This window comes from Malus sylvestris, chromosome 9, assembly GCF_916048215.2.
Source record: "Malus sylvestris chromosome 9, drMalSylv7.2, whole genome shotgun sequence".
Lineage (NCBI taxonomy): Eukaryota > Viridiplantae > Streptophyta > Magnoliopsida > Rosales > Rosaceae > Malus > Malus sylvestris.
This window is the reverse complement of record NC_062268.1, coordinates 21,750,506-21,765,544: the sequence shown is the minus strand read 5'-3', so window position 1 is coordinate 21,765,544 and position 15,039 is coordinate 21,750,506. Positions and strand designations below refer to the sequence as shown.

At 41.2% G+C, this 15,039-nt stretch overlaps 1 protein-coding gene, 1 long non-coding RNA gene and 1 pseudogene across 2 annotated transcripts; all 3 read right to left on the bottom strand.

The window, feature by feature from the left end:
- Positions 1-857: 857 nt before the first annotated feature.
- LOC126582778 (glucan endo-1,3-beta-glucosidase 14-like) lies at positions 858-2,706 on the bottom strand. The gene is made up of 3 exons (XM_050246971.1): positions 2,371-2,706; positions 1,140-2,173; positions 858-1,049 (listed from the first exon to the last, which is right to left on the bottom strand). Exons 1-3 carry the CDS (start codon positions 2,426-2,428, stop codon positions 1,002-1,004), a joined length of 1,140 nt encoding a protein of 379 aa, XP_050102928.1. The 5' UTR covers positions 2,429-2,706; the 3' UTR covers positions 858-1,001.
- A 932-nt stretch (positions 2,707-3,638) lies between these two features.
- On the bottom strand, positions 3,639-14,138 carry LOC126582779 (methyl-CpG-binding domain-containing protein 11-like; annotated as a pseudogene).
- Positions 6,317-9,623, bottom strand: LOC126582780 (uncharacterized). Its single transcript, XR_007609587.1, has 2 exons — positions 9,327-9,623; positions 6,317-8,412 (listed from the first exon to the last, which is right to left on the bottom strand). It is a non-coding gene; the product is annotated as an uncharacterized LOC126582780 (long non-coding RNA).
- Positions 14,139-15,039: the final 901 nt, after the last annotated feature.

Genomic DNA, 15,039 nt, shown 5'->3' with positions numbered 1-15,039 from the left:
TCCTAATAATTCTAGACAACCTAAAAACTATAATATTTCATAAAAAAATTAGAAAAACAACTTATCAAGCCCACCCAACGTGCCCAACCATCAAACCCACCCCCTTCCCTGTACAAATTCACAAATATTCACAACATTTCACATATAAATCGAATCAATTCATAGAAAAAAATTCCTAATATAACAGTCAAAGAGAGCATAGATGGTGAGTGAGAGAGAGGGCGAGAGAAATAAAGAGCAGAGGTGGCGAGTGAGAGAGAGCTAAGAGGGGGATGGGAGTTTACAGACAGGGAGATGACTTTGCAGAGAGATAGGAGAGAAACAAGGGGAGGAAGAGAGGTGGCATAATATGCGCCAATTTTTTTTCCTTGGCACGACATCTTTGCTCGACAAAGTTCACTCTGCTCGTTGAATTTTTTTTTGTCAACTAAAGTCTCTAAAAAAAAACCAAAACGTTGACCAATTTTGTCCAACAAAATGTTTTACTCCGTCAAGTAAAGTTACTTGACGAAATTTGTTTCGTCGGAAAATAGTAATTTATGGTAGTATTGGTCGTCGCGAGACTTGGTGCGATGGCAAGTGTCTTCGCCCATAAGCGGTAGGTCTTGGGTTCGAGACTTGGGAGCAGCCTCTCCATAAATGGGGGTAAGGCTAACCGACATTCACCTCTCCCAGACCCTGCGTAAAGCGGGAGCCTTGTGCACTGGGTACGACCTTTTTATTGGTCGTCGCGAGATATGGATTTACCAAGTCATGATGCCATGTACCAATGCAGTCAAGTTTTTTGAAATTTCCATTCAATTTCGTTATTTTAGGTAAGAAAAGAAAATACAAGAAAAGAAAAGAGAGACAAGGAATTGTAAACTGCTAGAATATTATTAGAAAACCGTCAGCAATATTGGCTGGTATCTAACTTGACAATGGAATCATAACGTAAAAATAATCGAATTGTCTATACATCGAGATCATGTTGCAACAATATGTGTTAATCGTCAAAGACATTATGATGCTAACAATAGTAGCAGAAGAGCTGCACAACTTGTGAAAACCTGAAAATATAAACCAAAGTTAAGATAAATGAGAAACAAAATAAAATAAAAAATAACACTTGAATTAATGAGTAGTTTTGAAACTCATACTTTGTAGTTACGAAGAGATGAGGATGCTGCAGAAGGTCCAACAAGTCCAGTGAAGCCAATGTCATATGAAATGCTCCCATCAGCTTTGAACAATCCGAAATTCCTCTCGGAGGTCGGCCCCGGTTTCAAATTCTCGTTGAACAAAGCAAAAATGTAAGCTCTCACAACCGTCTTTGGCCTATGAGGCGTCCCCTTCTTCTTCGTCAGCCGTTTCCGCAGGTTGTAGTTGTAAGTCCTGGCATTTTTGGCGTTGGCTCCTGCTTCACTTTCATCCCCGCGAGACGCCCAACCAGTTTCGGAAACTATGACCTCTGTCTTGTCAAATCCAGCCTTCTCCAGAGCAAAATACGACGCATCAACCATTGCATCAAACATGTTGTCATAATGTAGGTTGGTTTTTGTATCACGAATCCCGGCATTTTTCTTGAAGAGAGCATAGTTAAGGTCAATGTGCTCAGGGTCACTCTTATATGCCAGAAATGGATATGCATTTATATAAAATGGGGATTTGATCTGTGAGAAAAATTCCAAAAGCGGCTTCATGAATTGAGCAACATCTTCCTTGAAAATGCAGGCCGATGGTGGGTAGGAATTTGCAAACACAGCCTCCGAATGTGGACTCGAGACCTGAATGGAGTTAGCCAAATCAAGCCGGCTAAGCGCATTGTAAACGTTCTTTACGGCAGGCAATAAGACCTCCGAGAGCTCTATATCAGTTCCCCCCAAGATCTCATTCCCCACTGCTATTCCTGAAATGTGAGTCCCCGGAATGTATGGCTGCACATTTTCTTTTATCCAATTTGTGGCGCGATCCTCGTTCACACTGATGTCTTTGAGGAACTCATTTCCCAGTCCTACAATTATTTCTATACCTGATCCCTTGAAGGCGGTGAGAACTTCATGATCAGCGTCATATATCCTGATGTTTTTTATCTTTGCCGCTTTAAGAAGCGTCACCACGCTGTGAGGCGAAGGTATATTGTCGGCGATCCTGCCATAGTTTACTCCATATGTTCCGGTAAAAGAGGCATCAACTAAATACAAAGACAGAAAAATTAATTAGCCAGCTGAATGAATAGAGAGGTTGGAAGGCAATATAATATGAAGAACACAAATTTCAAAATTAACATGTAAAAGACTAATTGTTGAAGCACTTATGATAAAAAGAGTTTGATATAGCACGAGGAACATGTTTCTGAAACTCAAAGAACTTAAGAGTCGAAGAAATTACCATTGACAAATGCAGCGGTTGAGAAGAGTAGGAGGAGGCAGAGGAAAGAGAGGTCCATTGAATTCTCGGTGATCAATTAACAATGAAAGAGCATTCCATTTGTAGAAAAGGAATGTTGGGGAACCTCGGCCGAGAAACCGCCGTAAGCGATCCTTTGGATGATGCAATACTTTTGCTTCAGGCATCCCTAACATCCAAGATTCTTAGCCTTCCCCGAGTCATGAGATTGTTGTGATTCTTGTGAACAAGAATACCTAGATTCCTAACTTTATTTTTAATACAAAGGTGACAAATGTTTTTTGGGGAAGGGCATACAAGAGATCCCCCCCCCTCTCTCTCTCTCTCTCTCTCTCTGGAGTTTTAAACTGTCTATCTCAAATTCAAAGTATACCTTTTCCACTTTCTCGTCTTGTTTCCATAGGAGTGCTTTTGTGTCCTCCTCTAAAGGTTCTTTCTTTGGGATGGATGATAGTACCTTTCTTGGGAAAGGAGAATAACCTTATATTGAGAAAATGAAATTTATTCTCTTTTTCCACACCGTGTATATTTTTCCTTCGATTTTCTTATAAATTATTCAAATTTAAGGCCATAAACAAATATGAGCATGAATGAAGGAAAAAATAGTAAGAAACACTTCCCCAAATTGGAGATGTCGAGTGAAACAAAGATAGGAAAAGCAATTGCAAATTGAGGCTTCGTTTTGTACAACAATTTTCAAACCTAAGGGGAGAGAATAATCTTACCGTAAGGAAAGGAGATTAGGTTAGATCACACAAGAAGCCAGCTACTAGTTGAGTATTAAACTCAACACAATTATAATGTCACCTTCACATGTTTTGAGATTCCATTGCAATGAACAAGGAAAAAGAACCCTAACCTAAATTTTGGATCTAATATTATTCTGTCTAATGGAGATGGGCTTACACATTTTATGTATGTCCATCTCCATTGTACCAAGAATGTGGGACCCAAACTAAAGGATAACAAGTTTTGACACTCCCTTTTTTCTAGCTCTGCCCTCCTTATGCGATTGCATAAACTTGTACTATATCCAGTTTAGGGTGAATGTGGCTCTCACCTAACCCCTACAAACTGCAGAGCAGAGCAAAACTGCAAAATCTAGTACCCAATCTTCCCTCCCCTTTATATAAAAAATTGCGAAAATAAAATTCCGTTCCAAAATATGGAAACAGCTGAAAACAGCACCCCTCAAACAAAAGCTCCAGCGGCCGAACATTTTCAATTTTCAGAACACAAGCAGCACAAGATGAATAAAACTTTAGTCACATTACTAAAGTAACAAATTAAAAAACAAAATGTACCAAGTCACCATCTACGACGAATAAAAAGCAACCGGTCCAATATGGACCTCTTACGTTCTACAATCTAAGCTACTCCATAACCATAGTTGCAGAATCTACAAGTACAACCTATTCTACCAGACCGGTAGGTTCCCTAGATACAGTTAAGTCTCACATTACAATATTAACATCACAATCATCCATAACTCCTGGAGTCTTTGGAACAAAGGGGGCAAACCAAAGTTCAATGGATCTAACAGAATCCTAACTGCGATAAATGGTAGTACATAACATTCAACAGCTCACAAGAAAGGTGGTAGAGTATGTTCAGCTGCTCAATTGTTGTGGGGCATCAGCTTGCGCCCCTTGCTCAACCTTACCATTTTCAACAACCTCCCCGTCCTTGGGCTTGATTTTTTCTTCAGCTTGAGCATTGCATTTCCCATCATTCTCTGCTGCATCGTGTTTCATTTTGATCTCTCCGTCCATAGGAGGTGCGGCTCCATACAGATTCTCTTTCTCTGCTGCCCCATTTGCTTCAACAGTCACAGTAGCTGTGTCATCCTGTTTGTTGTCATTAGTTCCATTTGCTTGTTCTCCCTCAGCTTGTGGTACATCTTCTTTGTTGTTTTTAGCTGCTTCCTCTGTGGGGTTTTCCTCTACTACATCTTCCTTTGTCTCCTCACCTAGAGTTTCCTTAGCATCAGTCGGGGTCTTATCGTTACCATCCTCTGGTTTAGTCTGGTCAGTTTCTTCCTCAGTTTTTCCTCCATCTTTCTTCTCATCTACTTCTGCATCTTTCATTTGAATTTCATTTGTAGCATCAGCTTCTCCTCCAGCAGCTTCCACTTTGTCCTTTGAACCTGATGATTTTTGGCCTCTCTTTTTCGGAGGTTCACTCTCTGGTGATGGAGCCTTCTTGACCTTTTCACTGATCCTAGCTGATCTCCTAGGGGTTTCACCAGTGCTCCAATCAAACTCTGATATTGCTCCAATTGTTCTTTTAGGGGTTACCAGGATGTTCTTTTAGGTATTGCTCCAATTGTTTTTTATTATTAATCTCCTCTCCTGTTGGAGAAATGAATATGATTTCATTTTTCCATGGTGTGCCTCCCTTCTTGGGACAAAACTGCAGAACAAAGAGAAAATTGTTGAAAACCAGATCCGAGAATTATGTACAATAACCACATGGACTTAATTTAACTAAACGTCCTTGTTATTACCAACAATATTTGCACGGACCATATTAGGGGATTTAGAGAAGCACACACCCTTTATTTTGAAACACATACATTGAGATAAAGCTAGGCAAATAGTTCTGCAGAAAGCACAGAACATCATATCTGTCACCAGAATATCATTCAATTTTCACAAGCTGTTTTGAGTAGGTTGTCTGCAAACTTTACCGGGATAAACTTCCAACAATTTCAAAGGTTATGTGCATCTTTCTTCTCTATGTTTTAAGACTTCATAGCCATTTTAGGTTTGGATTAGTTTGAGTATACAGAAAAGACAGTTCTTTTCTATTATAATAGCATTTTCATTAGTATTAGATTTGTATTAGTTAGTGATCTCGGCTCACTAAATCCTTTCTTCCTTGCACATGTATTTTTTATACTTTCAAGAGTGACAAGGATAAACATATGGGGGAAGTTCTGAGATCATAAGAACTAGAACAATGATGATAAAGCATGCAGTGTATAGGATAACAACGTTAATAAACTGAAAACCATTCATTTTTGTATTCCCCAAACAATTTTACACACACACACACAAAGATATATATATATATATATATATCTGTGTAAACATACATATACATATACATATATATATATATATATATATATATATATAAATGTACGTGTATAATGTATATACTCATTGTCAGTGTAAACATTTGTTTCCTATACAGTCAACACTTTATCTAGTGTAAAGTAAATATTGAAAATGTATAAAGGAAAGAAAAGAATAGGAAATATCAGAACATCAAAACATTATTCATTTCAAATTCAACTTAAAACACTGGGTTGTTCTTTCTTTAAGGATCCTCCTCCTGAAGTTTCTGTTTCTGTTTTGGATGATTTAGTTGGAGTGTCTTGGCCAAGAGCTGTTTATTCTAGCACTGGAATTAAGTTTTTCTTTTTGTGTTGTGGTTGTTTGGGCTTTGTGCCCGTTTTCTAACACAACAACAACAACAACAACAAAGCCTTTTCCCACTAAGTGGGGTCGGCTATATGAATCCTAGAACGCCATTGCGCTCGGTTTTGTGTTATGTCCTCCGTTAGATCCAAGTACTCTAAGTCTTTTCTTAGAGTCTCTTCCAAAGTATTCCTAGGTCTTCCTCTACCCCTTCGGCCCTGAACCTCTGTCCCGTAGTCACATCTTCGAACCGGAGCGTCAGTCGGCCTTCTTTGCACATGTCCAAATCACCAGAGCCGATTTTCTCTCATCTTTCCTACAATTTCGGCTACTCCTACTGTACCTCGGATATCCTCATTCCCAATCTTATCCTTTATCGTGTGCCCACACATCCCACGAAGCATCCTCATCTCCGCTACACCCATTTTGTTTACGTGTTGATGCTTCACCACCCAACATTCTCTGCCATACAACATCGCTGGCCTTATTGCCGTCTTATAAAATTTTCCCTTGAGCTTCAGTGGCCTACGACGGTCACACAACACGCCGGATGCACTCTTTCCATCCAGCTCGTATTCTATGGTTGAGATCTCCATCTAATTCTCCGTTCTCTTGCAAGATAGATCATAGGTAACGAAAACGGTCGCTTTTTGTGATCTTCGCTAGATTGCTCCGGTCATTAGTGTGGATAAGTATATAAATGGATAGAGATAGGAAAGCAAACACAAGATGTACGTGGTTCACCCAGATTGGCTACGTCCACGGAATAGAAGAGTTCTCATTAATTGTGAAGGGTTTACACAAGTACATAGGTTCAAGCTCTCCTTTAGTGAGTACGAGTGAATGATTTAGTACAAATGACATTAGGAAATATTGTGGGAGAATGATCTCGTAATCACGAAACTTCTAAGTATCGGAGTGTGGTGTCGTCTTGACTTGCCTTATCTGTCTCATAGGTAGATGTGGCATCTTCTCTGGAAGTACTCTTCCTCCATCCAGGGGTGGTATCTTTAACTGGTGGAGATGCACAAGGTAATGTATCAATTTCACTTGAAGCTTACTTGTAGTTTCAGGCTTGGTCAAGCGCGATACAAACCATGTAGTAGGAGTCCCCCAAGTCGCCGAGCTAGGGGGTCTGCTGAAAGAGGTGACAGACAAGGTAAGCAATCAGAGCTCCGACTGATTGTTCACCTTCTCCCCATCTTGCAGCAGCATGAAGGATAAAGAGAAGAAAAATGAGAAGAGATGATATGAGATACTTTTGCTTTTGAAGAAGTAACTTTCCACAGGCTTATTCTTGAACTGAGCTGGAGGGTTTTCTGGTTTCCTCCAGAGTATAAGGCCGACTGAAGAATTTGAGGGTCAAAACAAGTCCATCAAATCTAGAGTACGTTCCACCCTGCTGATATGGGATACTTTTGCTTTTGACAGAGTAATGGATGTATCGGCACGTGTGCTGTTACGCTTGTCTCCACATGCTTCCTTGTATCCTTCGCACTTGCCCTATCTGTTCCTCAAGCAGATGCGGAATCTTCCCTGGAAACATAAGATGTTGAAGATGAGTACTCGAGAGCAATGCCAGGTAAGTAATCAAGTAAGGGGTTCCAGGCAGTCAGTTCCTGGCTGGAAGCTTGATTCCAAGTGCTGACTGATTGCTCTCTTTCTCCTTGTCTTGCAGGTAAAAACAAGGCCAAAAGAAAAAACAGGGAAAAAGCATGATATGGGATACTCTTGCTTTTAACCCTGATGATATGAGATATTCTTGCTCTAGTATAGCTTGTTTGCAGAGGTATTATCGGGGGGAAAGAAAGCTGAATATTTCGAAAGGCTTTGTTGGGAGTGCCCTCTCAGATATGATGAAGGGTTGAGCATTTTTGCAGGTCTGCCTGTCCGTTGGGGATGGAGGTCGACATATATAGGAGTCTCCCTAACAACAAGTAGTAATGCTATTCCTTTACCCTGCTTGGTCATAGCACGGTAGTGGGAGCTGCCAGTTTCACATGTTTTAACTCTGTCAGAGCACTTTGAAAAAGTGGTCTGTGGTATCTGGCTCTCGAGATTCGGAGAACGATGCCTCTTCGATTTTTGAGAAAGCAATCATGTTGGGGGTCTGACTCTCGAGATTCGGAGAGCAGTGTCTCTTCGATTTTTGAGGAAGTAATCATGTTGGGAGTCTGGCTCTCGAGATTCGGAGGGCGGTGCCTCTTCGATTTTGGAGCAAGCAATCTTGTTGGGAGTGTTGTCTCGAATGTGAGTAAAGGTTGGACATGTTTGCTAGTCTACCTTGCCACGAAGCACAAAGGTTGACACATAGGGACTTTCCAATTATCCAGCAATGGTACTGTTCCTTTACCCTCTCTTCGATTTTGAGAAAGTAGTCATGTTGGGAGTCTGGCTCTCGAGATTCGGAGGACGGTGCCTCTTCGATTTTGGAGCAAGCAATCTTGTTGGGACTGTTTTCTCGAATGTGAGTAAAGGTTGGGCATGTTTGCTAGTCTACCTTGCCACGAAGCACAGAGGTTGACACACAGGTTCTTTCCAATTATCCAGCAGTGGTACTGTTCCTTTACCCTTGTGGGTAATAATATGGTAGCTAGACCTTCAAAATTTATGTGTCTAAACTTTGTTAGTGCTGTTTCTTTGCTATTCTTTTACCTTTCTTGGTCAGAGCGATGTAGTGGGAGCTGCAAGCTTCACGTGCTCAACTTTGGCAGAGAACTTTGGCAAAGTGATCTGTGGTACCCATGAGTTATTGTTGCGTGTGGGAAGTGGGTGATTGAACAGTAAGATTCATGTGCTTTCTACTTCACCAGAAGTCTTCGACAGAATGCCCATAATTTCTGCAAAGCTAAGTGTGCGTGTGACAGGTGCTGACAAGGCTAGAAAAGTAGGTGCCTCTTTGATTTCTGAGATCGGCCCTCGTGGTCTCTGAGCAGCCCAGCTTTTGAGAAAGCGAGCGCCTCTTCGATTGATTCGGAGAACGGTGCCTCACCGATTTTTGAGAAAGCAATCATGCTGGGGGTCTGGCTCTCGAGATTCGGGGAGCAGTGTCTCTTCGATTTTTGAGAAAGTAATCATGTTGGGAGAGTGGCTCTCGAGATTCGGAGGGCGGTGCCTCTTCGATTTTGGAGCAAGCAATCTTGTTGGGAGTGTTTTCTCGAATGTGAGTAAAGGTTGGGCATGTTTGCTAGTCTACCTTGCCACGAAGCACAGAGGTTGACACACAGGGACTTTCCAATTATCCAGCAATGGTACTGTTCCTTTACCCTCTCTTCGATTTTTAAGAAAGTAGTCATGTTGGGAGTCTGGCTCTTTAGATTCGGAGGACGGTGCCTCTTCGATTTTGGAGCAAGCAATCTTATTGGGAGTGTTTTCTCGAATGTGAGTAAAGGTTGGGCATGTTTGCTAGTCTACCTTGCCACGAAGCACAGAGGTTGACATACATGGACTTTCCAATTATCCAGCAGTGGTACTGTTCCTTTACCCTTGTGGGTAATAATATGGTAGCTAGACCTTCAAAATTTATGGGTCTAAACTTTGTTAGTGCTGTTTCTTTGCTATTCTTTTACCCTTCTTGGTCAGAGCGATGTAGTGGGAGCTGCAAGCTTCACGTGCTCAACTTTGGCAGAGAACTTTGGCAAAGTTATCTGTGGTACCCATGAGCTATTGTTGCGTGTGGGAAGTGGGTGATTGAACAGTAAGATTCATGTGTTTTCTATTTCCCCAGAAGTCTTTGACAGAATGCCCATAATTTCCGCAAAGCTGAGTGTGCGTGTGACAGGTGCTGACAAGGCTGGAAAAGTAGGTGCCTCTTCGATTTCTGAGATCGGCCCTCGTGGTCTCTAGGGAGCCCAGCTTTTGAGAAAGCGAGCGCCTCTTCGATTTCTGAGATCGGCCTTCGTGGTCTTTGAGCAGCCCAACTTTTGAGAAAGCAAACGGCTCTTCGATTTCTGAGATCAACCCTCGTGATCTCTAAGCAGCCCAACTTTTGAGAAAGCAAACGCCTCTTCGATTTCTGAGCAGGCGCCTCTTTGATTTCTGAAGCTCCGTCGAGTGCAGATTTTTTATAGGGGCTGGCATTAAGTTCCAAAGCACACTTGAATCTCCACCAGTAGAAGCTTCATTCTTGCACTTCTAAGATCTTGATTTGTCCGACCTCTTCTCTCTTCAACACCTTTGAAAATGTCTGGCCCCTCCGACCGTCGTTTTGACTTGAACCTTGTTGAAGAGGCAGCCCCGCCTTCTCCAGACAACATATGGCGCCCATCCTTCATCTCCCCAACTGGTCCTCTTACCGTTGGGGATTCCGTGATGAAGAATGATATGACCGCTGCGGTGGTGGCCAGGAACCTTCTCACTCCCAAAGATAACAGACTACTTTCCAAACGGTCTGATGAGTTAGCTGTTAAGGATTCGCTGGCTCTCAGTGTTCAGTGTGCAGGTTCTGTGTCTAATATGGCACAACGCCTATTTGCTCGAACCCGCCAAGTTGAATCATTGGCGGCTGAAGTGATGAGTCTCAAACAGGAGATTAGAGGGCTCAAGCATGAGAATAAACAGTTGCACCGGCTCGCACATGACTATGCTACAAACATGAAGAGGAAGCTTGACCAGATGAAGGAAACTGATGGTCAGGTTTTACTTGATCATCAGAGATTTGTGGGTTTGTTCCAAAGGCATTTATTGCCTTCGTCTTCTGGGGCTGTACCGCGTAATGAAGCTCCAAATGATCAACCTCTGATGCCTCCTCCTTCTAGGGTTCTGTCCAATACTGAGGCTCCAAATGATCCCTCTCCGGTGCCTTCTCTTTCTGGGGCTCTACCGACTGCTGAGACTTCTCCTAAGCAACCTTTGTGAAGGCTCCCTTTTGTGTGTTTATTTTGACTCATGTATATGTACATATTTGTAGCTTATCGGGGATATCAATAAATAAGCTTTCCTTCATTTCAACGTATTGTGTTAAATACACCAAAGCCTTCTTCGCTAAGTTCTTTGAATTTTCTTTTGTTGAAGCTTGTATGTTGAAGCTTTCTGAGTGGAGCATGTAGGTTGGGGTAGTGTTCCCTTAATTTCCCGAGTGAGGAAAACTTCTTGGTTGGAGACTTGGAAAATCCAAGTCACTGAGTGGGATCGGCTATATGAATCTTAGAACGCCATTGTGCTCGATCCTGTGTCATGTCCTTCGTTAGATCCAAGTACTCTAAGTCTTTTCTTAGAGTCTCTTCCAAAGTTTTCCTAGGTCTTCCTCTACCCCTTCGGCCCTGAACCTCTGTCCCATAGTCGCATCTTCTAATCGGAGCGTCAGTAGGCCTTCTTTGCACATGTCCAAACCACCGTAACCGATTTTCTCTCATCTTTCCTTCAATTTCGGCTACTCCTACTTTACCCCGGATATCCTCATTCCTAATCTTATCCTTTCTCGTGTGCCCACACATCCAACGAAGCATCCTCATCTCCGCTACACCCATTTTGTGTACGTGTTGATGTTTCACCGCCCAACATTCTGTGCCATACAGCATTGCCGGCCTTATTGCCGTCCTATAAAATTTTCCCTTGAGCTTCAGTGGCATACGGCGGTCACACAGTGTTGGGTGTAAGCACTATTGCATATAGCCAACACAAATTCCAATCAGAAAATACTCTTTGCCAGATGGTTAGAATGTAACAGAGGTTTGCCTATTATAGATCTCAAATCTTAATGAAAATATATGGTTGGCCACCCAAAGAGAAAAAAAAACAGAATTTCCTGATCTGGAAACCTTCTGCCCCATGTTAATATTACCCAGTTCCTTGTCCTTAGTGTTGTGTCACGGGCTCCATAAGTATCCACTACTGAGGCTACCATGCACCGATATTGTCTCCACTTAACCACCTAGGCCCAATACCCTGAGTGGTATCAAGCCCAATGGACCTTAGGTGTGGAGTTTTATCTCAAAAGACCTCGGCAAATTAGAAGTGGAACACCTATATTTAAACCTTTAGAATATTGTTGTACTTCTCTGATATGGGATTCTCTTCACATCCATCTTGGCTTGTATTGAGCCAATCTTTTACACCAACAATCTCCACCTTGGCGAGAGCAAGCCAAGGTAACGCCATCCTTTACAACAGCCCACACGTTTCCAAGAATGGTATGCTCACCGCACCAGTCCCAGCAACTCTACCTCCTTTGACAAGGACTGTTCTTTTAGGCCCGCTAGGAGCCCTTGCTCCACCTAGCTCCTTGCAGACTAGGATTTCCTGAGCCCTGCTTTACTAGCCATGCTCCACCCTTTTCCCCCGGTCCTCCAAGAGTAATGAGCTGCCACCGTGTAACAAAATCTGACCACGTGCCTTCCACCTTGAACTTGCCCCAAAGCCAAACTAGGCTCTGATACCAATTGATGTGTCACGGGCTCCATAAGAGTCCACTACTAAGGCTGCCATGCACCAATATTGTCCCCACTTAACCACCTTGACTTACTGAATATTGCCTTTAAAACATACTATATGAATATTGATTTTAAATCAAGTTTTGATATACACAAAGGGTACACAATCTATTTCTATAGGACCCAAATCATCAAGTATTGGTGGTTCACTAAACATTGATAGACAAACTTCATGTCCACAACCTAAAGGCCATACATCAAATGTCAAATAATACAAATTTAATGGAAGCAATTGTAACCCAAGGCAGATATTAGGTTAAGGTAAAGCTGCTAGCTAGGGCTCCTAGGTGGGAGTCCTCATCAAAACTGTTTCTGAAGTTAGTGTAGTATACAACTGAGAAAGCAAATTAGTGCACTAATAAAATGGGATTCCTCATCAAAATTCTATCTGACCACGTTCTATCTGACCTGGCTGTTAAGTAACCCAGAGTACAGAAAAGTATACAAAAAATTGGAATTCCCCCAAGCCTAAAAGTTGTATAACCTATGTGACAGTGCAACATTAGGTTTGTAGGTTTTGAAGTGGTTTCTACAAAGGGAGGCTACAAATTATTTCCATATATGATCATTGTACATCATAGACAAGAATGGCAAAGAAAAAAACAGACATGTGGAAATGCATTCATGACTTAAGTGAGCCAAGTGTAAATGAACAAGATTTGATGTGATTAGATTACCTCATGAGTATATTCATTAACGGCGGACAATTAACAGATTGACAGATCAGTTATGACCAAGTGGAATCAAATCTACCAAAAAAATAACAAAAGGAACCCGTCGAAGCAGAAAACAGTTAAAAAATTCCTTTTGCAAACTTTCACAGCACCTATCGATATAAATGGAATCACCGGGGGTGCAAATTTTGAAGAAGATTCTTGAGTTCAGCAATATCAGTGGGTCTCAATTTTTGAAGAAAAGTTTATAGTTTCAAGGATAAGTGGTTTTTGGATAATTTCCCTAAAACGGGTTGCTTCGTCATGCGAAGAACTAACAAATCTTAAGTTCTGGATCACCTCTAGCAAGTTGCAACAGTGAAGGAAACTGCCAGGATCTATTTGCAGCTAATAATATTCAGCTTCTCCAAGTTTTTTAGATTAGTGAACTAAACTTACAGAGTTACATTGCCTTAATACGGAAACGCTTGATTTTTACTTTTACAAGAGTAAGCTTTCCAACGTATTAACAGAGAATCCCACAAACTGCCAACAAAAACATTCCTTCATCTTACAGGATAAAGTTAAATATTCCTAATTCCTATATTTGAACATACAATTTGTGGGTACTCACCAAAATTAATTACTAATTTACCCTAACAAGAGCAAAAGTATACAACAACAATCAGCACAGACCAAATTGAAAGCAGAGCACTTAAAAGGAAATCTTAACAATTAAAGTTACTTCCCTTATTTGGCACACAAATTTTACTTCCATGAATTAAAATTTCAAATGCAAAAGTGAAAACCTAACTTTGAAAACCTAGCAATTCAAAACAAATTGTGACTAAAGCGAAAAATTGAAGCAAATTAAGCAGAACCAGAGCAAGAACCCTAAAATTCGAAGCAAAACAGAGCTGCAACAAAAGAATACAGCAATCAAATACAGCTAAAAATAAAATTTGAGTGAGTAAAAAGGGAGAGGGGGGGGGAGAGGAGAGAGACCTTCTTCTTCCAAGCAGGAGGAGCTGAGAGCTCAACAGAAACTTCATCCACTTTGCTCTCCATGTCTGCTGCTGCTGCTGCACCCTAAACCAGAATTCGCCAATTACTCAAACCCTCTCCCTCACTTTCTCTCTCTAAAACGCTTGAAGTTGTGAAGTTTGTGCGTGTGGGCAACGGACGTGTGTGTTTAGAAGCTCTGAGAAAAACCGTTGGGACTTCGGAGCTCCCTGTCTATTTCCTTTTTTTCCTAATTTTATTTTTATTTTTATTGTTTTTCTCTTTTCAGCAATAAAACCGTCACAAAAATTCTAACGAGAAAAAGGAAACTGTCACAAAATCCAACCAGAGGGAAAGGAATTAAGGCTTAAGACTAACTCCAATGGTTGGTTGATTAAAACTCAAAATTTAAGTTTTAAACTCGCTCAAAGCTTATTCAATGAGTTATGGCTAGTGGCTAGTGGCTAGTGGCTAGTGCTAGGACCCAGTGCTCGGATCAAGTTGCTCACATTGTTCGTCACTTAAAAAAAGACAAACGACTATTTTTTTTTATCAAACGGCCCACGTGGTTGGACTGTTGATTCGACCAATGGTTCCAATTCAATTTTTTTAAGTCAAATTTATAAATGCATTAAATCCAATAGGTGAAATCGAATATGAGCAAATTTAACGGTAAAAAGAAGATCTAACAACCAAAAAATAAATTCAACTGTTAAAACAATAAAAAGAAAATTATATACATCAAAATTCACCCCAAAACTCCATAAATGTATTTGTTCAAACATCCACACATAATCCACTTTCATTAAACAATTCTTTCTTTTTTTTTTCCTACCCACCTATGTATTTGTGTTAAAGAATGGGGTAGGTTGTGTGGTTTTCCATGTTCTTCCATGTGGTGCATAGTAGGCTTAGTGAACGTGGGATGAGAGTCAAAAGAGAAAAGAGGGGCCGCCTAGGGTTAGGGTTCTTCTTGGGGGTATCCAATTTCTTGATTTTGGCCCCCTTTTAGCTATTAGGATGGCTAATTAGTTGGATAATAGGGGTTGGGGTAATGATTCAGCACGCTTTGCGGGCAAATGGTGTAATGAAATACATACTTGAATGGTCTATGGTGATGGAAGCGGAATCGACGTTTGG

What these genes read in the sequence shown, in the direction of transcription:
- LOC126582778 (XM_050246971.1), bottom strand. Translation starts at nt 2,428, where the DNA reads ATGGACCTCTCTTTCCTCTGCCTCCTCCTACTCTTCTCAACCGCTGCA. An exon ending in AACCGCTGCATTTGTCAATG is followed by an intron (nt 2,174 to 2,370) that starts GTAATTTCTTCG and finishes CTTTGTATTTAG; the next exon opens with TTGATGCCTCTTTTACCGGA. An exon ending in CATCTCTTCGTAACTACAAA is followed by an intron (nt 1,050 to 1,139) that starts GTATGAGTTTCA and finishes TTATATTTTCAG; the next exon opens with GTTTTCACAAGTTGTGCAGC.